We start from the raw sequence: 22,660 nt of genomic DNA on the forward strand, positions 1-22,660 counted from the left end.
ATGGATGATCTTCATACCCCGAATTGAGAAATGCAATATTTTACTATCATGCATTGTAAATGACTATTTGTTTATTAAAAAAAATATTTAAATAAATAAATCTACCTGTTCTTGTACAGACACTTGTGACCCGAAGCCGACCTGTCCTCTGCCGCCCTGACCGAAGGCACCTTGACCTTGTTGTACGATTTGACCTTGGCCAGTGGTCACAGCTTGACCTTGACCGCGCTGTACGATTTGTCCCTGGCCAGTGGTCACACCTTGACCTTGACCGCGCTGTACGATTTGTCCCTGGCCAGTGGTCACACCTTGACCTTGCCCTTGCTGTACGACTTGACCTTGGCCAGTGGTCACAGCTTGGCCTTGACCGCGCTGGGTTTGAGCGAACGAGCTGCTGCTGAACTGGGACTGGGAGTTGAATTGACCTGGGACAACAACACAACATTTAAGATTCGGCCGACACACAATAATTAATAATACTTATATAAATATAGTTTTGGGGTCTGTTTGAAAAATAAAATCTTAATGGAAGACCTGGAAGTGTGTCAAATTTAAAACATAATGTCTAATTAAGCATTACATATATAGGTAATAAGCAACTAGTGAAACTAAAAACTCTACTGTAGTGTAGTCGAGGTTTGGTTTTAGGCCACCGGTTTACAATCAGACGACCTATAAATATACCTAATAATAATCAGTATTAATAAAAATTATAAACACTCACCAGCTGATCCCTGACCTCCAACACCAATCTGTCCCTGACCGCCGAACCCGATCTGACCTTGGCCGACCTGACTGGCCTGACCTTGGCCGCGGACCTCATATTGACCTTGACCGCCCTTCACGTACGACGTTTGAGTGACGGAGGGGAATCCTGGGGTCACTTGGTTGGGCCCGAAGGTAGGAGTCGGTTTGGTTGTTGACCTGTTGAAATAAAATATTGGTCACCGCTGCCAGCTAGAGTCAGACCAAGGTAAATTACCAGCAATTTTGACAGCCCAAACGATGCAAGTGTTATTTTAAACGTTAAACTCCTATGAAATTGTGAAGATAACTTAACACTTGAACCGTCTAGGGCGTCTAGGCTATTAAAATTGCTGCTAACTTTAACTTGGTCTGACTTTACTTCGTTCGCGTAGAAGTTGTTAGACTGCCCCCCTTGCACCTAAAGTATTGTTTGATCTTATGGTTTGGATATTAACAATGTGGGGGGGATGTCGCGTAGAACCAGTGATAGGGGGCCTGGCTGTGACAGCTGGTCTGCCGATGCTGGGCGAGCCTCTGCTGTATGAAATGTAATACTACTAACCAATACTTGTAGACATTCTGCTGTCTTACCTAAAGTTATTTAGGAGGGTGGAGCCAGTGACAGGGGGCCTGGCTGTGACGGCTGGGCGGCCGATGCTGGGCGAACCCCTGCTGTCTGGAGTATATTTGCCGTCATTACCACCGAACGTGTTGGGTACCCATTTGCCTGTACAGGTTAAAATAAGCAACAGTTATGAAAGGAACAATCGGGGCAACATTTTATAATACATATTAAACCTTCAGCTCGCGGATCCACTCAGTTTATTCAAACAAGAAACGTAAACTTATAGACATAAGGTCAATGTGGCTATGTTCGGCATATAAAAGTTATTGCTGGAAAGACCGTCATAGGGTAAAAGCTCTCGTATTTGTATACATACGTCGCTCAGACACAGTTAGAAAGGAAGAGCTTTACTTCTTCTGCTCTGCCTGTTGTAAGTTGTGTATGTGTACAAACGCAAGAGTTAAAAGCGACGAAATAGATTATAGACGGTCTTCCCTTGTATACGGTCTTAGCCACATTGACCTTACTAAATTTTATGAATAGAGAGTGACTCACCAAGTTGGTTGACTGGCCAGGGATCGGTGTAGAAGGGATCACGACAGCACTTGCCAACGCGTCCAGTCTCGAGATCCTTGCAATCCTGTTGAAGGAGAAAATAGAAATATTGTTTTATGTAACCTAAGTAACAATTTCAGTTCTATAGCAGTCGAGAGAACGTGTCTCAAATACCACCTACTGGTTCTAAAAAAGACCTAAGAAGATCGTATTCTGTGGCAGTAGAGAACTGGAGTAGTGTCGGTCGTGACATTTAAGGTCTATAAAATAGATGTTGTTGATTCTTGGGCCAATTTGTTGACATATTATAGAGCATGGGAGCCTTTATGGATAGCGTTGGGACATGGGTTACTGCTCAACTGAAATAAAGACGGTAAAAAAAGGCTCTTGCGAAAATAATTTCACTATTTCAGCACCTCAGTCAATATGAGGATGGTTGTGACTCTTACCGTAAGGGGGACTCTGTAGGCCTCCTGATCTCTAGTCAGGGCAACAGTGGTGTTGGAGATGACGCCCTCGGCCGTACAGTACTCGATGGGGGTACACTTGAGAGCCGCGGCGCAGCCTGATGGCACTTCACCTGAGAAGAGGAAGATTATGAAAAACTAGCCGACAATTTATTCGTGATAATTACTTTTCTCATTAAGTTTGTGGGATTAGTTTATAAAAGTGATGATGATGATTCGATACTTACTAGGAGGAGCAGGCACAGGAGTTCTGGTAGGTCCAGGCCTCAAAGTGTCCAAGATGAGCTGGCCTTCATTGTAAGTAGGCGGTCCCGGCAGCCTTGTCTCCGTGTTGAAGCTAGGCTCGCCAATGGGCGGCAGGTATCCTGGGGCAGCCGTTGACGGGGTGGGGGGAAGGTACGTCGGCCGGGGGGTGGTGGGGCGAGGGGTGATGAACGGAGTCGGGAAAGCGGTGGAAGACACCACGTTTGAGCCCTGGTTGGTACTGTCAGGGGGCAGATAAGGAATGCCAGGCTTAAGCCCGCTTCCAGGTCTGAAGAGCCCAGTATTCTCGCTTCCTGATGAGAAGGAGTCAGTTTCGACGAAGTTAGATTGACTAGTTTGCTTGTAAACGACTTCGTTTCCTCCGAAGCGGCCAGCGGTGGTCGGGGCGACTGTGGATCCTACTCCAAATCCGGCTCCGAATTTGGTTCCAGAGCTTCCAAATCCTGTTCCTCTGTTTGTTGATCCGAAAGTAGACGAGCTGGATTCAACGGCCTTGTTTACTGATCCGGATCCAAAGGCACCTTGGGCACCAAAACCTTGCGTTCCTTGTCCGAAGCTTGAGGCAGTAGATCCACGGTTAGCGTTGAAGGTTGAAGAGCCGGCTCCAAAACCGGCCTGTCCGGTGGTCCCACTAGCGCCAGCGTTGAATGAAGATCCCGAGCCTCGGCTGCCGAAGGCTCCTGATTGGCTAGAGCCGAACGCGCTTTGTCCTGACTGGCTGGAACCGAACGCACTTTGTCCTGTTTGGCTGGAACCAAACGCACTTTGTCCTGTCTGTCCACCGCCGAAAGCGCTCTGTCCTGATTGGCCGGCGCCGAAAGCGCTCTGTCCTGATTGGCCGCTACCAGCAGCCGCGCCAAAGCCGTTGCTTCCTGATTGGCTAGATGACACGAACAGCCCTCCTTGACGGTTGGCATTGGCGGAGCTGCTGCCACTGTAGGTGCCTGCTCCGACTCCGAGGGAACCTTGGAGATCGCTGGCTCCAGCGAGGGTGGAGATCTCGATGCGGCAGCAAATTTCGGTTCTCGTGTTGCAGTATTGTTTCTGTAACAATGAGACATTACGTTTTACATTTAATTGCAATATTTAAGTCGAAATTCCTTAACTTTCAGCTGGCATGACTTTATTAAAAAAATACATATAATATTAGAGAAAGCGACAATCGATACGTCTCAATAAAGGGCTATTTTTCTAAGTGATCCGTTTAAAAAAATTACGTTAAATTGATACGTATCGTAACTATGAAAAAAAACATCCCGAGCTAAAATTAAAATGTCATTAAATTGATACATATTGTAACTATGAAAAAAAAAATCCCCCTAATATTATTTTGTTTATGGATTTTTGTTTATAGTGGCCACTATGCAACCCTACATTAAGCATGCCCCGACATGCTCTTGGCTAGTTTTTATTACACTATTATGTATTTGTGATTAAATGGAAATTGAATAAATGGTTTATCTTATGATTATTACTATTATGATAATCAGGAGCCCATAAAATTATTATTACAAAACCTTGTTTGACGCAATCATTAATAATGATAATTTATAATGATCATTACTGTCAGTTTATTAATAATCGTCAGTAAAGACAAATTGAATGCATAATAGGCTTGTACATTGTTAAGAAATGCGTATGGGAGACATATAAATAAGAAAGACTATCAACATGTCAAGTTGCCTCCCTCATTGAATATGATAAAGCCAAGCGTGAAAATTTATTGTAGCTCGTTACCAAGTAACACTTAACGACTAAATTAGACGATGGCGCGAGAACGCATCCATAATAAAATTACACATTTTTAGAAACAAATTATTTTTTTTGTTTTTGTGCAAAAATCGTTACAAATTTTAATGCGTTTTATACCTATTTTTGTGATGTTTTTCTATCGAGCGAAAGTCAAGAAATCGGGTTTCGTGGAGTCTGGGCTGCATCGGAAGCATAAACGACACATTTACGCCTCGCGCCAAAAATCTGACGGCTCCTATGCTGCCCCCTATAGTTCATGCACGGGGCCTATTGTAACTCAACATTTTTTTTGATAGGAATATTTATTTGCTTAAACATAATTGCATACGGATGTCAAAAATAAATTAATTTAGTATCACATGTTTAGCCAAAATATGGCATGCAAACTTAAAGCTATAATAAGTTTTTGGCAAAAATTTCATTTTTGATACAAGCTTTTATCGCCGACTATACTTTTTTTCCACAGACGACTAATACTCATCGAGACAATTCTAAAAACCCCAAACACAATTAAGTTTCGTTGTTTTATCACAGAGTTCCTATGGCCACCTCCGGTCTCCATCATCAGATGACACCATAATATTGCATTGTCACCCGACTTACGTATGTATGCAAAATTTTAGCTCAATCGGAAACCGGGAAGTGGATCAAATTTAACTTGCAAGATTTGATTACACACAGGCAGACAGACAACGGTCAGGTGAAACTAAATAAAAGCTTGTAAAAAACCTTTTTCATATCTCATGCTCTGAAAGTGGGTCGTTGTTGTTCTAAAAGGTGCGCAGAAAGTGATACGTTTATGCTCTAGCGCAGAAAAGTAGTGTACTCCTCTGCGTCCCCGTCCCACGAACAACTGGGTGGAAACAAAATGGAAAAATAGTGTCTTTATTTCCTCGCTTGGAACAATTGGTAATTGTTTAATTTTACTAATCCCACGTTGATCCTTTTTTTATAAAAAATGATGTAAGTAAATTGTTAAAAACAATTTTTTCTTGTTTCTTTCGTTGAATTCTATTTACTCGATTTCGTAAGGCGGGAACCAACAGGAATACACCAAAAATATTTTTTTAAACCTTACACTTGCGTAAATTAGCAAAGGCAAACAGCCACAGTTAAACCTTTGTACGATATTAAATTGGTTTTTAAAGTTATTTAGCACTATATTCATGAAAATAAAATAAAATACAAGATAAAAATTTTGTTATATTATTAATGAAATAGTTATTTAATATTTAAAATACTTTTATTATGTTATTACGTGGTGCGGTGCACCAAGGTCGCGGTGCGGTCCGGTAGCCTGTTGCGGCTTTTAGAACGAAAAAGTATAAAATTAAAAAGTAAGAGGCAATCTCGCTGATTTTCATACTATAATGTACAAACCATTTTAAAATTACTGCAGTTTGTTAAAAAATGTGTATTTTCGTAAATATTGCAATCTAAATGATTTTCGCTAGGGGTTATTAATCTTTACACTTGTAAAGTCTCCGATTGCAAGTAAGTCCTAATGAAAAAAATCATGGCCGTAGGTCTATTAGGTACTTCAATTGCTGATTTTCCGAAATTGCCTTGTCTTGTTTGGTTTCCTCGCATTCGATATGAAAAGTAGAGTGTTTAACTCGGGTGAAAGGCACCATTTCCGTCTCGGACTATTGGCGCTCTCACTGCGTTCGAGCGCCAAACTACCTCGACAGAAAGGGGTCATCCATTAATTACGTCACACGTTTAGGGGGAGGGAGGGGTGAAGAAAATGTGACATGTTGTGACATGGGGGAGGGGGGAGTCACAAACATTGTGACGTCACTTTAACTTCATCAGTAACCGAAAATTAATTTATATTTTTTTATTCGCTGTACAGTTAAATAATGAGTTTTTGGAAGTAATTTTCGTTCCTAATTGGTTTTGTGTTATAAAATTACTAATATTTCTTTTACCTAAAATATTTTTTCATTAAAAAAAATAATGCCGAGTTACTATTACCGATTTTGCCTAAAATGTGACGTCACACCAGGTGGGGAGGGATTTGCAAAATGTGACCAAGTGTGACAAGGAGGGGGGGAGGGGTCAAAAAACCTAGAAATTCGTGTGACGTAATTAATGAATGATCCCAAATGGGTGCCTTTCAACCCTTGGTTAACAATCTACTATTGTTATGTTACAATGTCAAAACTAGATGAACAATACTAATCATTAACATAACTTGCAGTCAAGTAGAGTTGAATTATTACATACCTACATTATAAATTTATTTAACAATGAATTTAAAGTCACTTTGCGTGTGTTCCTTGATATAAAAAAAAAACCGTGCATTTAAATTCATTTATCTACACATACCTACATCATACATAAACCCTCCATGACGCGTTCAAAAACCGCAAATTACTACCAGCATAATAAACTGTTTTGTTATAGCAAATTTATTATTGTGTGAAAATTTTGTTATTGTAAAATAATAACATCAATACCGATTGTATAATTACATTCAAATTTTGAACACTCTGATAAACAAAGCAATTCTATTTGACCTCTATTCTAGAAGAGATGAAGTTTTATTCGAAATAAAGTGTCATTTGCAAACAATATTGACAAATATCGAATTACATGGCAGTTGGGACTCTTATTTTTCTTCTGAGTCTTTTATTTTTTTATTCCCCATCGTTTAGTATGGTGGGCAACAAATAACCCGACCAAATTACGTAAGGTTGTTTTTTGGTATGTTGTCAGGAATTTTTAATTTTGTCGCATTGCGCATGTTCCGTATCTAAAGGCCGCATGCGTATTGCACATCTATAGGATCCTACCATCTATGCTTTGTATTAAACCTTCTTCAGTATGACCATACATTTTTGACACTCTGGATCACGATCCAAAAAAACCTTAGAGCATTTAATAACTGGAGTCGCTTTTAAGAGCTTACCTTTTAAGAAAAAACCTTGCACATTTTGCAACTTTTTGTATAGACTGACGTTATAAGACATGGCTATTTGTACGTTACGTACAAATAGCCATACATTTGACGTGCCCCTCCCCCGCAAAAATCGGCAGTCTGTTTTGTACAGACAAGGCGTCTCCAGTTATTAATAAATAGGTACTCTAAGCAAAAAACCACCCAGTATTTACAACTTGAGAAATTCCCCTACTATGTTGCAAAATAATTTTGCAAATTTCGCCTTAGGGTCCATCTTTGCAATCGCCCTAGGGCGCAAGATGGCTTTTTGACAGCTATTGTCGTCAAATGAAATGATATAAAGGTCAAATTGCGATATATTGTCGCGGCCAGGGGTCACGGATGACCCGCTTGTTTTTACTGTACACTCGCGTACAAAAGTGACATTTTATTAATCTCATACGATTCAGAAAAACATCTCAGTTAATACCTACAATATCTGGGAGACCGGGCTTTGCAAAATTTTTTGCCCCCCAAGATCCCCATATAGCAAATTTCATCGAAATCGTTAGAGCCGTTTCCGAGATCCCCGAAATATACAAATGTTTTTGTTTGAAGAAACGTCACCTTTGACACTGGCATATCTAATCCATATCGTAACTAGTCGTAATATTTGACGTATCTTAAACTTCGAATCGTGCCATTGGCCTCCAACACAAGAGCACGCCATTTTGCTCGGCCCTGGCCGCGTAGCCAACATGCCAATCGCTTACGCTTTGTAGCGATCGAAACGCAACTGTCACTGTCGCACTAATATGAAAAAGTGATAGAGAGACACAAAGCGTTTCGTTGTCGAAGCGATAGCGATTGTAACCTTGGCTAGGCCGGCTGAGCGGATTCACGCCAGCTTTCGCCGACGCCGAGCTCACGGAGATCTACCTTCACTTTATCCGCCCAACGACATTTAGGATGACCAAGAGGACGTGACTATATTTCCATGCATTATTTAAGTTTATTGGCTTTTTTTTATAAACGATCTTGGCTAGGCCCCCAGGAAGATCCAGCTGTTATTTAGTATAAGTATTTGGCTACCGCGCGAAGCGATTTTGTGACCGATTTTAGTATGAGACATCAGTGACATCACAGAATTAATAATAGTACTACCGTACAGAAAAGAAACTTCTTACAAAACCGAAGTTTGACAGTGATTCAGGGACGAATCATGCTGTCCCTTTCTATGGCACTATCCCTTTCGGCTAATTAGGGTTGTCAAAATTCAAGTAATTATTTTATTTGTGGCTGTGCACGCAGAGACGTCAAGTTGTGCCAACCCTAATAATTGCTCGGAGCAATTCTGAGCCGAACGGAGCCGAGAATGCCCGAACGCTCTAGTTTCCTACCCCCGGCTTTTGCCACGTTACGGCGCGGCGTTCAACAGTACGGTTACCATCAGTTTGTCAGTGACATAAACGCCGTCGAGAACGTAATTTACTTTCTATACGTCCCGTTTGCACTAATATGCGAGTGCGAGCGAGATGTATAGAAAGTAAATTACGTTCTCGACGGCGTTTACGTCAGTGACAAACTGATGGTAACCGTACAGGTTCGGTTTTACTATAGTCTGTATCTTTAGGTGTTTAAATAAAAGTAAACAAACAATTTGTACATTTTCGGGTAGTTATAACATTTATTGGTTAACCGACCAATTACAAAACATTGCATCAGTCACTGATCTGACTTTAACCTACATTATTTGATCGTGTAATGTTTTCTTCTACCCTCAGCTGTCTTATTTGCCATTGGAGGGTAGATTTTGTTTACTTTTATTTAAATACCAAAAGATACAGATTATAGACAGTGAGGAGACACTCCTGATTTCGGGCAAACTCGGCTCCGTTCGGCTCAGCATTGCTCCGAGCAATTATTAGGGTTGGCACAACTTGACGTCCCTTTGCGTGCACAACCACAGATAAAATAATTACCTACTTGAATTTTGACAACCCTAAATAGCCGAAAGGGATAGTGTCATACATTAGAAAGGGGTAGCATGATTCGTCCCTGAATCGCTGTCAAACTTCGGTATTGTAGGAAGTGTCCTTTCTGTACGGTAGTACTATTATTTATTCTGTGCTATAGATTTCTGTATAAGCAGTTGTGTGCGCGAGTGTACCAGCGCGTGCGCAACGATGAGTGATGGATGCTGAACCGTTTGTGCAACGGTTCGATTCCCGGCAGGTACACATCAAACAATGTCGAAAATGTTTATCGTTTTTACTATCATTTATCATGTACGGGCCCGGGCCGATGTAAGTACTTAAGTAAATGTGAGGGTTTCAGCTAAAGGCACCACATTATCGGTTGTCGATACGGTTCATTTCTTAGTTTCGTTCGAAAAATACACATGCGGTCTCCTTCCTTACACCCCAGAAAATTAGATGTGCCAGAGTCAAAAGTGACGTTTAGGTTTGAAGAAACGTTACATTTGACACTGACATATCTATATTTAATTACACAAACGGGTCTACCGCGATATAATTTCATTGTTTTTACCTTTAATTCCGACGTTCCAGCTGTGGTCACGGAAAGACAACAACAACAATGAAATTATATCGCGGTAGACCCGTTTGTGTAATTAAATATGTGTACAAAACGCGAGAGTTTAAAGTGTTATACTGACATATCTAATCCATATCGTTTCTAGATCTATTAATTGACGTATCTTAAAGTTCGAGTCGGGCCGCCAGGCATTTCCAAATGAAGTAACTACAAGCGATCTTCGATAACTTATCAGAGATCAAAGTTTAAACTCAACAACGGCATAAACAATGCAAATGGCCGGATAAATCAGACATGGCCGATTCGGGACAAAAGTCACAGTGGTAAGTACCGACTTGAAAGGTTAAACGGGGGCTAAAGAGCCACAGTATACTTAAACACAACACAAAATATAAATATGCCTAATTCTTCCATCACACGTTTTTAATAATAACAATATTATTAATGTTATATAAGCACGTTTGTATTGTGTTTTAATGTTAAGTTTATTTTTACCAGTGTTTAATATTATTGTCAATAAATGACACAAATGACACATCATACCTAATATTTATTTATGTACATGTATACCTACATATATATTCACGCCTATTTCCCAGAGGGGTAGGCAGAGACCACGGATTTCTACCTGTTACGATCCTGACATACTTTTTTCGCTTCCTTCACTTTCATAACATTCCATACACGCTCGCCGGTTTAGGGTGCTCTTGACCTGGCCTTCTTCAGGATTTCCCCGATCTGATCAGAGGAAGTCCGCCTAGTGTTGTTTAGGAGCAGGACTCGAGTGCTTTGAGTCCTCTGCTTCAAGACTCGACTCAGTTAACTCGTAAAATTAAGTCAAAACTCGAGTTCTTTTCAGCTTGTTAGAGACTTTTGTATAGAGACTTGAGTCCTTTTCAGAGAATTTTTATTACAAACATTTTCAAAATGTAGATCATTTAAAAGGTTTAAAAGGTACACAAATCATACCATAACTAAAGTCTCAGAGTACCGCAAATATCCAACGCGATCACAATATGACCAGAAGTTGCACAATGAGCAACGGAACACCACATTGATGTGAAAAAGCATTTTTGGAATGGCAACCAGAATATATAACAAAATTCCTGATTGTTTAAAATCATTACCAATATCACAATTTAAAAAACAACTGACTGCACTATTAATCGAAAAATGTTATTATAAAATAAATGAATATTTGAATGAAAATTAAATATATGTATAAATTTTATTTCTTAAGTGTATAATTATGTTCTAAATTAATTTACAACTTGTAAATTTTGAAATAGTGCATGTTTTATGTTTATAAGTAGTATAGTATTTGTACGCCACTATTGGCAGAGCATGGTGAGACTACGAAACTGTAATGTAAGATCAATCATTGTACCTGTGTTTTCACAAATAAATAATCTCTCTCTCTCTCTCTCTCTCTCTCTCAAAAACGCCTAATTTCTTTATTGTTTTTTAATTTCTTTACTGTTTTTTAACTTAAGGAAAACCCATAAAATTGTTGACGGAGTCTTTATTCGGAGGCTCGAGTCCTTTTGAGTTGCTCTTGAAAAAGACTCGACTCGGGACTTAAAAGACTCGGAAGTTTCTGAAACGCAGAGTCTCGTAAAAACGAGCTGAGTTCTTCAAATTCAGACTCGAGGGACTCGAGTTCCTAACAACACTAATTGTAAGTCCGCCGAGGTCTACCCCTTCCAACTCCCGCTGCTTCTTCTCCCTTATACCCTCTCTTTGAATGAATGAATGAAAATCTTTATTTCAGGCAACTAATGGCCCATACATAAATACCTTAAAACTAGCATACATATTATATAAAAATATATTTTATAACTAAACTTTAAAAAACTAAACACTACATATCACATTATGGCTGCGATGCATTACGCAACCCCGCAGTGTCAGGGAGCCGGCCGCGGAACGGCCGAAACTTGACACCCTTCGGCCAAAACTCCTCCTTGGTGAAGGTCGCTAGATGGTCAGTCGGAACGCTCACCACAAACGAATTAAAATTCGCATTGTGTCGAGATTCCAACTTCGCGACCCTCAGGATGAATCCGGTCTTCGTTTTCACATACTTTACGATGTCTTTGTTAGCCTTCTTTCACTCATTCTTATTTATTTAGGTATTTATGTTTAAAATACGTAAGTTGTGTAGACATTCAATAAAAAAACGCAAATAAAATTGAAAACTTGAGAACGGATAAAAATCTTGCAAGAATCTTATTAACCAAAACCGTTTTTTTCTAATTTATAATAAATAAGAAAATAATTCAAAACGTTTTATCTTTTATTTCCTATGAGCCACAGAATACCTAAATTTATATAAATACCACCTTAAACTAATAACGCATAGACTGATAATCTCCATACGGCTAACCTGCCAAAAGTGAAGCCGAAACACGATCGATGTGTGCGTGGAACGCTCGTGTTTTACGCTCAGCAAACACACACATATACAAAATATGTTGCCAGTATTCATTTACTTCTCTCAAAGTAGGGGAATTTTAACAACATCACACTTGGTTATTAATAATTTGGAAGTGTGTAGATTCGATTTTGTAGCAAAAGCTTTTTGTTTATTTTGGGATTTGTTGCATTTCTGTACTTTGTGAAATAAGGATTAAATAAATAGCTGATAAGTTTTTACTATTTTTATTTATTTAACAAATGTGCATAAAATAATAAGAATAAATTTAAATAGGACAGAGCATATTCGACTGTGTTGAGTCCGTTTCCAATGTTTCCATATTGCGTCATTCCGATTTAGTCTATTTTTTTCCTTCCATCTCGCAGACAGAAGTAGATCAGTCAGAAAACTGAAACGAACATGACACAAAATAAAAATAAGAAAAAAGTAAATACTTACCTAAATAATTAACTTAATTATAATTTTCTATAATTATACAATGAAATTTAATGGAGCGTATTTATTTTAGAATGTAGACGTCATGTCCCATTTGGAGGAAAAAATATTCACTACACTGGCAACATTTAGAAGAAATGGCGGCTGACGAAAATTTGGATTTTTGTATTTACGATTATGTAAAAATATCACATTAAACTCGATACTTACGCGTGAAATGTAATATCAAGCGGTTTGTTTTTATTATATGATGTGTTGTGACACCCATTCACTGTACAAACAACCATCTTTCCTGTAGTTTTTGATTTTTAAACGGGAGGTGTACACAGACCGATTTGACTTTGAGTACTGCGAGGGCCGTTCGAATACGATGATGCGAGTGTGACGTGACGTCGCACTTGAAATGGCTTCACTGGGGGTGTACGAACTAGGAATCTATGCCTTATAAATCTATGAATACCACAAATAACGAAGCATGTGAATAATACAAAAATATGTAGGTACTTTCTGAAAATTTTCCGCTTGAAAATTTTGACATAATTTCGCCGATACATCAGTAAATACAGTCGCCTTCAGAAAAATATCCAAGATGGCCGACATCTGATGCAACGACATTTGAAATTAATGATCTCACGTTTGATTTTAAAAAGTGACGCCTGATAAGAGATTGATTTATTTACGTGTTGATGTTTAAAAATATGATTTTAAATGTTTTGGTAAAGGTAAAGGTCACACGTAATGGAGTTAAGAAGTGTCATCGGCTGAATATGATATTTGCTTTGACTTTGGCGCCGCCCTGGCGTGTGTGTATGGAACATGTCAAATATGTCATATATATAGTTGAGAGCCGCAAATAATAAGTATGAGGATGTCCCATGGAAATTAGAGTTATAGTATGTATCTTTAGGTATTTATATAAAAGTAAAGAAACAATTTGTAAATTTTCGGGTAGGTATTACATTTATTTTATTGGTTAACTAACCAAATACAAAGCGCCGCCGGGATCAGTCACTGAACGACCTGACCTTAACCTACATTATTTGATCATGTAATGTTTTCATCTATTACCCTCAACTGGCTTAAGGGACCATTTGAGGGTAGATTTTGTTTACTTTTATTTAAATACCTAAAGATACAGACTATAGACCAAGATATCTTTGCAACGATTTTGATAGCACACGCAGTGCAAGTGTTATTTTAAACGCCAAACTTCTATGAAATTATGACGTATAAATAACACTTGCACTGCGTATGCTATCAAAATCATTGCAAACTTTTCTTGGTCTAACTCTATAAACTCTTCTAAACGTTACAAAAAATCGTCTCTGTCACAATTATTGTCCAAAATATCGTTTGTTTTCATGACACAGTTCTAACAATGTCGCAACCTTACATAAGTGTTAGCAGAGCAAAATAGCAAATACATCGAAATACGCTTAAAAATTGGTGCGATTCTTAATTACGTAAAGCCAATATGGGCGAATATGGCCAATAGATGTGAAATATTGACTCACTGGTGTGATCACCGGCGATTAAGGGGTCTTAGGATCAAATTATGTGTTATTTCCAATAATATCTGTGAGGAAAGCGGACTAATCCGTACAAGGCCTAGTTTCTTTTTTTTAGCTGGAAAGTCTGATTGGCAATCTTTAATATTTTATTGCCGTTACTTTCCCGCAACAGGTATCAGTCAAAAATATTATTAGTATGAGTTAAGGTTATACTACTTTTCTGTCAAAAACTGTCGAAAATAGTTTAACATGAAGTTACTCTTACATTCACAATATTTCAAATATATTTTTTGTGCAAATAATATGACTTGACACAAAATCATCGCCTAATACCTACTAGAGTCTGTTCGGAAAGAGAAGAGTCGTGGAATGTATGGGGCCCAATACATTCCACGACTCTTCTCTTTCCGAACAGACTCTACCTACGTAATAATCCGTATGTCAGCGGTTCTCAATCTTTTTAGGGTTCCGTACCCAAAGGGTAAAACGGGACCCTAAAAAGATTGAGAACCGCTGACACCGGGACCCTATTACTAAGACTTCGCTGTCCGTCCGTCCGTCCGTCCGTCTGTCTGTCACCAGGCTGTATCTCACGAACCGTGATAGCTAGACAGTTGAAATTTTCACAGATGATGTATTTCTGTTGCCGCTATAACAACAAATACTAAAAACAGAATAAAATAAAGATTTAAATGGGGCTCCCATACAACAAACGTGATTTTTGACCAAAGTTAAGCAACGTCGGGAGTGGTCAGTACTTGGATGGGTGACCGTTTTTTTTTGTTCTTTTTTTCGTTTTTTTTTTTGCATTATGGTACGGAATGGTTCGTGCGCGAGTCTGACTCGCACTTGCACGGTTTTTTTTGACGGAACCCTTTTGGAAAGCGAAATACTTGATGGAACCCTACAATAAAACAATAGTTTTTAGAAGTGTGTTTTTTGCATGGTAAAATTTTTCGAGGCGACTAAAGCATAGTGTTCTAAATTCTTGGGGAACCCCTGCAGGGGTGTCGCGGAACCCTAGGGTTCCGCGGAACACACTTAGTGAATGGCTGCCGTATGTGATAATTGTAAAGTGAGGCGCATATGTATTCCTATATCCTGTCAAAAAGCGATGTTGCTCATAGTTAGTTTAGTTTAGTTTAGTTTATTTATCTCAATATACAATTTTCATACAGGTAAAATATACATACATTTCAGCTTGTACTACTTGTCGTATGATGATCGTTTTTCAGAATAATAACAAGAATTAGAACCGAACATCAAAACATAAAATAAAATAAAATTAGTACATATAGGGGGCGTGCATGAACTATACCTAGAGGGGGCAGCATAGGAGCCGTCAGATTTTTGGCGTGGGGCGTAAATGTGACGTTTATGCTTCCGATGTAGCCCACAAGATGGCAGAACCTACGAGAACGGTAGATGGTAGCACTTGTTTTGGCAATGTACATGTGCACATAGGTTTCCGATTCAGGCCACAAGACGGCAGAGCCTCCCGCGCACGGCTCCTATTGTGCCCATATCACGCTAAATTGTTCAGTGGTCCGATTACAATCATTATGTATAATTACAAACATTATGTATAATATTATAACTTGCTGTTCCGTCATGTGCAACTTGTCAATTTTTTCTGTTTATTTGATAAGTGTTTCCACATAAGGTATTGTTATTAATTGTACATAATAACCATTGTGACAGCCGTGCGAACTCTGTAGATCGCAGATCCCTTGTTCATAGAGTTAGACCAAGAGAAGTCTGCAGCGACTTTGATAGCCCACGCAGTGCAAGTGTTATTTATAAGTACGTTATAATTTCATAGAAGTTTGACGTTTAAAATGACACTTGCACGCGTACTACTCCTACTACTGCCGTGGCGCAGCGACCCGAAGTGGATCTTGGCCTCTGACACTAAGGAACGCCATGCTTCTCTGTCTAGCGCCGTTTCTGTCCAATCGACGGCACCGAGCTCGTTCAGATCTTTCACGACCTCATCGCTCCAGCGATACCTAGGACGCCCAACTGGTCATCGACCATCCGGACAGCCCGAGTACTTGCACGCGTGGGCTATCAAAATCGCTGCAGACATTTCTTGGTCTAACTCTAGTCTGACACTGTTTGATCTTATACCTACTTCGTTCGCATTAAGATGTTTCTAAGGAAAGCTTTCGTCCTATGTAAAAACACGGATCATAAGTTTAACACTCCTTCAAAAAAAAAAATTTTACAGTTAGGTACTCCAAACGGTAATATGTCCCCTGACCATGGATTACTTTTTTGCTTAAAAATTGTAAAAAAAATTCTTGTACGTTTTGGCGTCAGTCAAAACATGTATTAAAATTTATTAAATAGAAAATTCTACGGTGCCATCTTAGTACTTAGTAGTATTGGAACTGTAGGTATTATATAATATATTATATTATATATTATAATGCTGTTTATAGGCAATTTTACTTAAAAGTGTACCATTTACTTTTTTTCGCTACTCCATCAACTTTTCGGTTATTTCTACTTAGAATCACGAGGACTATCGATTTTAAAAACGCATATTCACATAAGTTTTGTATCGACCGTTACAAAACTGACACCCAAAATCTGTATGAATAACTGGGGACACTTTTTTTCTTTGTCTCATTCAATCGTCCTCGTGATTTTGAGTCTAAATAACCCAAAAGTTAATGGTTTTTCGAAAAAAGTAAATGGTACAGTACCATTTTTTCTGAAAACCCCCTTATGCCCTTAAGCGGCCCTGTATACAGAACCCGCAAAAAACCGGAAATAACCATGACAATTACATGCTAATATAGAACGGTTGAAAAAATAAATAACAACAATGGACAATGAACAATGATTCTCACGAGAAAAACCAACATTATTAGTCTGACATCTGCCTTTTTACTAAGAAGCTTCCACGGATCTGCTCCGATCTAGGGCCACAGAATAAATAATAATAGTACTAGGTACAGAAGACTCACTCTCTAACAAAACGCGTCTGTTACGATCAGGACAGATATGACCGCTAGGTGGCGACAGCGTCACGCGCGGCTTATGGCTAGCCACCAAAATTGGTGTGGAACGGATGTACTTTTAGCTACCTGTAGCAAAGCGACGAAATCGCGGAGTGAGCCACGCCTGCTAGGGCTCCTTTTATAAGACCTGGGGGCTTAGCCAAGGTGACAATCGCTATCGCTACGACAACGAAACGCGTTGTGTCTCTCTATCACACTTCCGTATTAGTAAGACAGGGACAGTTGCGTTTCGATCGCTACGGATTGGCATGTTGGCTACACGGCCTAGGGCCCTAGCGAAGTGCCAATAGTTATAGAAAAGCCAACAAAATTAAAGTCATACATATATAGATGGTCAAGCAAATCTTGTCAGTAGAAAAAGGCGCGAAATTCAAATTTTCTATGGGACGATATCCTTTCGCGCCTACATTTTTCAAATTTGCCACTTGTTTCTACTGACAAGATCTGCTTGACCCAGTATATGTAATAAATAAATAAATATCAGGGGACATCTTACACAGATCAACCTTAGCCCCAAACTAAGCAAAACTTGTAATATTGGTGGTAGGCAACGATATACATACTTATATAGATAAATCCATACTTATATATATAGAAAACACCCCTGACTCAGGAACAATATTTGTGTTCATCACACAAATACATGCCCTTACCGGGATTCGAACCCAGGACCATTGGCTTCACAGGCAGGGTCACTACCCAAAAATAACATATGTATACAGGGTGGTTTTGTTATCTCTGACCAAACTGAGGAGGGAATATGTAGGCACTATGTAGGTCATACTGAACAACTTTTACTATGGGGCTAACCCCGAAATAGCGAAAAAAATCAGCTATTCAATAGAAAACATTGACTTTGCTACACCGAAATGAGACAGCAGATTTTTTTCTAATTTTTTTATTACATTTTCGAAGTGATTAATTTATATACTCATTGCAACTTTTCAGCAATAACGATCAGTGAGCTAAGCCTCGGACAGAGAGATGGACATGGCGAAACTACAACAAGGGTTCCTATAGTCTGTATTTTTAGGTATTTAAGAGCGCTCTTACAAGAAAAGTCGAAATAATGCAAAATTGATGATACTAGTCGACGAAATTCAGGACTTTGCGCTCATTATTAGAAACAATGAGTACTTGTTCCAGTAAAAGCGTCTTCTTATCTTTATAAATATCGTTGTAAATATTAGAAAAAGGACTTATTAAATTAGTAATGATTTTTTTTCTGATGGTCGTTTCCGAAAAACCCCGTGAAGCACTTAATGGCGAGCTCTTATTTGGAAATGTTGAGAATTTTACTCTGCTAAACCTGGCTATTTTGTATTACTAATACCCTGTACTTTAGGCATATCAAACTATATTTTTCCTACATACCTTTGAGAAAGAGAAAATCAAAGTAAAACGAACTCGATTTTCTCTCCGAAACAAGTGTCAATTCCTACGAAAATCTACTTAATATCGAAGTCATTTTCATACTCAAGCAATCTGCAACGTTTGCTTATACTGTTGGTATACATTAGTGTTTATGAAATTCTACTATAATTTTTTGGCAATTTTTTGAAAACTACTCTATATTACCGATGACGCGCGCTGCGCCAGCTCAGTGCCGCGGCAGAGCTTGTAGAGGCAGGACGTGTGTCGGTCGGCTCCGCACATTTTCAACGGCGACGACGAGGTTTTTTATCATTGTGTGCGGCGGGCGCCGTGTAAAACGCTATACTGTGTGCGTGTAAACCGCAACGAGAGACTTTGATCCTAGCACTGTTTTTATAGTATTATAATTTATAATGGTACAGTTTAATAAACTACCGGACAGGATTAAAAATATTTGAAACGACCTGACATTCTATATGTATTTATTTGACTCAAGATAGTACTCAGGGTCTGATGATGGAGCCGGAAGGTGGTCACCGGTACCAATCAACCATGCAACTAAACCACTTCGTGTTTAGGCTCGTTTTATTCATCTCAACAAGATCTTTGACACAAGATAGTACTCAGGGTCTGATGATGGAGCCGGAAGGTGGTCACCGGTACCAATCAACCATGCAACTAAACCACTTCGTGTTTGGGCTCGTTTGATTCGGCTCAACAAGATCTTTGACTTAAGATAGTACTCAGGGTCTGATGATGGAGCCGGAAGGTGGTCACCAGTACCAATCAACAATGCAACTAAACCACTTCGTGTTTAGGCTCGTTTTATTCGTCTCAACAAGATCTTTGACTTAAGATAGTACTCAGGGTCTGATGATGGAGCCGGAAGGTGGTCACCGGTACCAATCAACCATGCAACTAAACCACTTCGTGTTTGGGCTCGTTTGATTCGTCTCAACAAGATCTTTGGCACAAGATAATACTCAGGGTCTGATGTTGGAGCCGGAAGGTGGTCACCGGTACCAATCAACCATGCAACTAAACCACTTCGTGTTTAGGCTCGTTTGATTCGTCTCAACAAGACCTTAGACACAAGATAGTACTCAGGATCTGATGATGGAGCTAGAAGGTGGCCACGGGTACCAGTCTACCATGTAACTGAACCACTTCGTGTTTGGGCTCGTTTGATTTGTCGCAACAAGATCTTTGACACAAGGTAGTACTGAGGGTCTGATGATGGATCCGGAAGGTGGTGACCGGTACCAATCAACCATGCAACTAAACCACTTCGTGTTTGGCTTCGTTCGATTCGTCGCAACAAAATCTTTGACACAAGTTAGTACTCAGGGTCTGATGATGGAGCTGGACTGTGGCCACGGGTACCAGTCTACCATGTAACTGAACCACTTCGTGTTTGGGCTCGTTTGATTTGTCGCAACAAGATCTTTGACACAAGGTAGTACTGAGGGTCTGATGATGGATCCGGAAGGTGGTCACCGGTACCAATCAACCATGCAACTAAACCACTTCGTGTTTGGCTTCGTTCGATTCGTCGCAACAAGATCTTTGACACAAGTTAGTACTCAGGGTCTGATGATGGAGCTGGACTGTGGCCACAGGTACCAGTCTACCATGTAACTGAACCACTTCGTGTTTGGGCTCGTTTGATTCCTCGCAATAAGATGTTTGAGACAAGATACTACTCAGGGTCTGAAGATGGAGCTGATGATGATTGACAGGTACCCGTCGCCACCTTCGCGCTCCATCATCAGACCCTGAGTACTACCTTGTGTCAAAGATCTTGTTGAGATGAATAAAACGTGCCTAAACACGAAATGGTTTAGTTGCATGGTTGATTGGTACCGGTGACCACCTTCCGGCTCCAACATCAGACCCTGAGTACTATCTTGTGTCAAAGATCTTGTTGAAACGAATAAAACGAGCCTAAACACGAAGTGGTTTAGTTGCATGGTTGATTGGTACCGGTGACCACCTTCCAGCTCCATCATCAGACTCTGAGTATCACCTAGTGTCAAAGATCTTGTTGAGACGAATCAAACGATCCTAAACACGATGTGGTTTAGTTGCATGGTTGATTGGTAATGGTACCTTCCAGCTCCATCATCAGACCCTGAGTACTGTCTTGTCTCAAAGATCTTGTTGAGACGAATCAAACGAGCCCAAACACGAAGTTGTTTAGTTACATGATAGACTGGTACCCGTGGCCACCTTCCAGCTCCATCATCAGACCCTGTGTATCTTCAGTGTCAAAGATCTTGTTGAGACGAATCAAACGAGCCTAATCATGTTACTACATGGTTGATTGGTATCCGTGACCACCTTAATCATCATCAGATCCTCAGTACCAGTTCGTTTTTAAACCCTCGTTGATACAAACTTTACAACCTATAGGTACCAAATGCAATGACGAAACATGTAAATAAGCGAGTAGGTACCTATAATTTCTTTCGAGTAATATACCTTCATAAGTACGAGTATGGGTCTATTCATAAATTACGTCGTTTCAAATGGGAGGAGTGGGGGGGGGGGGGGTCTGGACATCGGATGATGGTAACATGACGTAGGAGGAAACAGATTCATCCGAAGCTTGATTTTTGGATGATTTGAGGGGTGGGGGGGGGGGGGTCAAAAATCGTCAAAAATAGATGACGTAATTTATGAACAGCCCCTATGTACATTTGCACTGCATTTAGTATTTTCGTACTTACCAAATAACAGTTTTAGAACTTTAAAAGTTAAGTACAGTCAGTGTTGTTATGGTTGATTTCAATATGCTTCGCGAAGGATCAAGAATGTTTAATCCATCATTGTAGTGCGAGTGTGGTAGAAGGGATCGGCGTACTGAGCTCGCACGGCCTGCCGCAGCGCGTAAAATACCTAAACTCGCTCAACGCCGAAATGTAATAGCGCTCTTAAATAAAAGTAAACAGAATCTACCCTCAAATGGCTCCTTAAGCCAGTTGAGGGTAGATGAAAACATTACATGATCAAATAATGTAGGTTGAAGTCAGGTCGTTGACAGATCCAGGCGGTTTTGTATAAATGTCAAAACTACCCGAAAATGAAATGTTTGTTTACTTTTATTGAAATACCGTATAGTTGACTGCGGAACCCTATAAAGAATCCTGTTAGTGTCTTTATAGTCATGTGTATTTTATTTTCATTCATCTTGTTGGTATGCATCCGGGTTCCCGTTTTGGATGCGTCAATTAAAAACGAACAGGACATACTCGGAGTTGAGCGTTTCTTTTATTTTTTACCATTTTTATATATTGTGACCTTTTTTGCCGCTTTTGTGTTATTTCTAGTCATGATCGCGAGCCCTTTTCATCCTTATAGGAGAAAAAGTGTCCTAAAATTTCCATACATTTTTCAAACTTTCCTTTTTGTTACCGCTCTACAAAGTATATGGGGAAATGGTAACACAATAGGAAAAAATCTTTGGGACTTCAGGAAAGAGCTCGTGATTCTGAGTAGAAATAACACAAAAGTGGCAAAAAAGTCACAATATATATATATAAATGGCAAAAAATAAAAGAAACGCTCAGTTACCAAGTATTTAAAGTATTTATATTTTATATGTATGTTCAAAAAGCAATTAACTTGGCGTACAGAGTCAGATAAAATGAATGAGTGTGCTACACGCGATAAGGAAAAGTGAATGAATATAGCAAATAAATATATTTAAAAGCCGGCCGAGTGCGAATCGGACTCGCGCACGAAGGGTTCCGTACCATTACGCAAAAACGAAAAAAAAAGCACGTTTGTTGTATGGGAGGCCCACTTAAATATTTTTTTATTCTGTTTTTAGTATTTGTTGTTATAGCGGCAACAGATTACATCATCTATGAAAATTTCATCGTCTATCTATCACGGTTCATGAGATACAGCCAAGTGACAGACAGACAGACGGACGGACAGTGGTGTCTTAACAACAAATACTAAAAAGTACGGAACCCTCGGTGGGAGTGTCCGACTCGCACTTGTCCGGTTTTTTAGTTGAACATACCTATAGCGAAATATGTTGACAAATTTTCAATAAAAAAAGCGCAATTGACCCGTT

The 22,660-nt window shown here is 39.5% G+C and overlaps 1 protein-coding gene and 1 long non-coding RNA gene across 7 annotated transcripts in view; one reads left to right on the top strand and one right to left on the bottom strand.

Moving 5' to 3' along the window:
• LOC134803701 (fibroin heavy chain-like) overlaps positions 1-22,660 on the bottom strand; it is an 86,780-nt gene that overhangs the window by 27,337 nt on the left and 36,783 nt on the right. For 4 of the 6 annotated variants that reach the window (XM_063776496.1, XM_063776501.1, XM_063776497.1 and 1 more), the window contains 7 exons: positions 2,562-3,642; positions 2,317-2,447; positions 1,868-1,952; positions 1,339-1,474; positions 725-924; positions 309-425; positions 106-212 (listed from right to left, as the gene is read on the bottom strand). In XM_063776496.1, coding sequence (XP_063632566.1) covers positions 106-212; positions 309-425; positions 725-924; positions 1,339-1,474; positions 1,868-1,952; positions 2,317-2,447; positions 2,562-3,642 — 1,857 coding nt within the window. Of the gene's footprint in view, positions 1-105; positions 219-308; positions 426-724; positions 925-1,338; positions 1,475-1,867; positions 1,953-2,316; positions 2,448-2,561; positions 3,643-22,660 lie in introns of all 6 variants that reach the window. The other 2 variants (XM_063776500.1, XM_063776499.1) reach the window with 2 other exon arrangements.
• LOC134803825 (uncharacterized) overlaps positions 21,516-22,660 on the top strand; it is a 347,292-nt gene continuing 346,147 nt past the window's right edge. The window contains exon 1 of the long non-coding RNA XR_010146024.1: positions 21,516-21,608. This is a non-coding gene — a long non-coding RNA (uncharacterized LOC134803825). The remainder of the gene's footprint in view (positions 21,609-22,660) is intronic.

The sequence above is a fragment of the Cydia splendana genome, chromosome 27, assembly GCF_910591565.1.
Source record: "Cydia splendana chromosome 27, ilCydSple1.2, whole genome shotgun sequence".
In the NCBI taxonomy this organism is placed as follows: Eukaryota; Metazoa; Arthropoda; class Insecta; order Lepidoptera; family Tortricidae; genus Cydia; species Cydia splendana.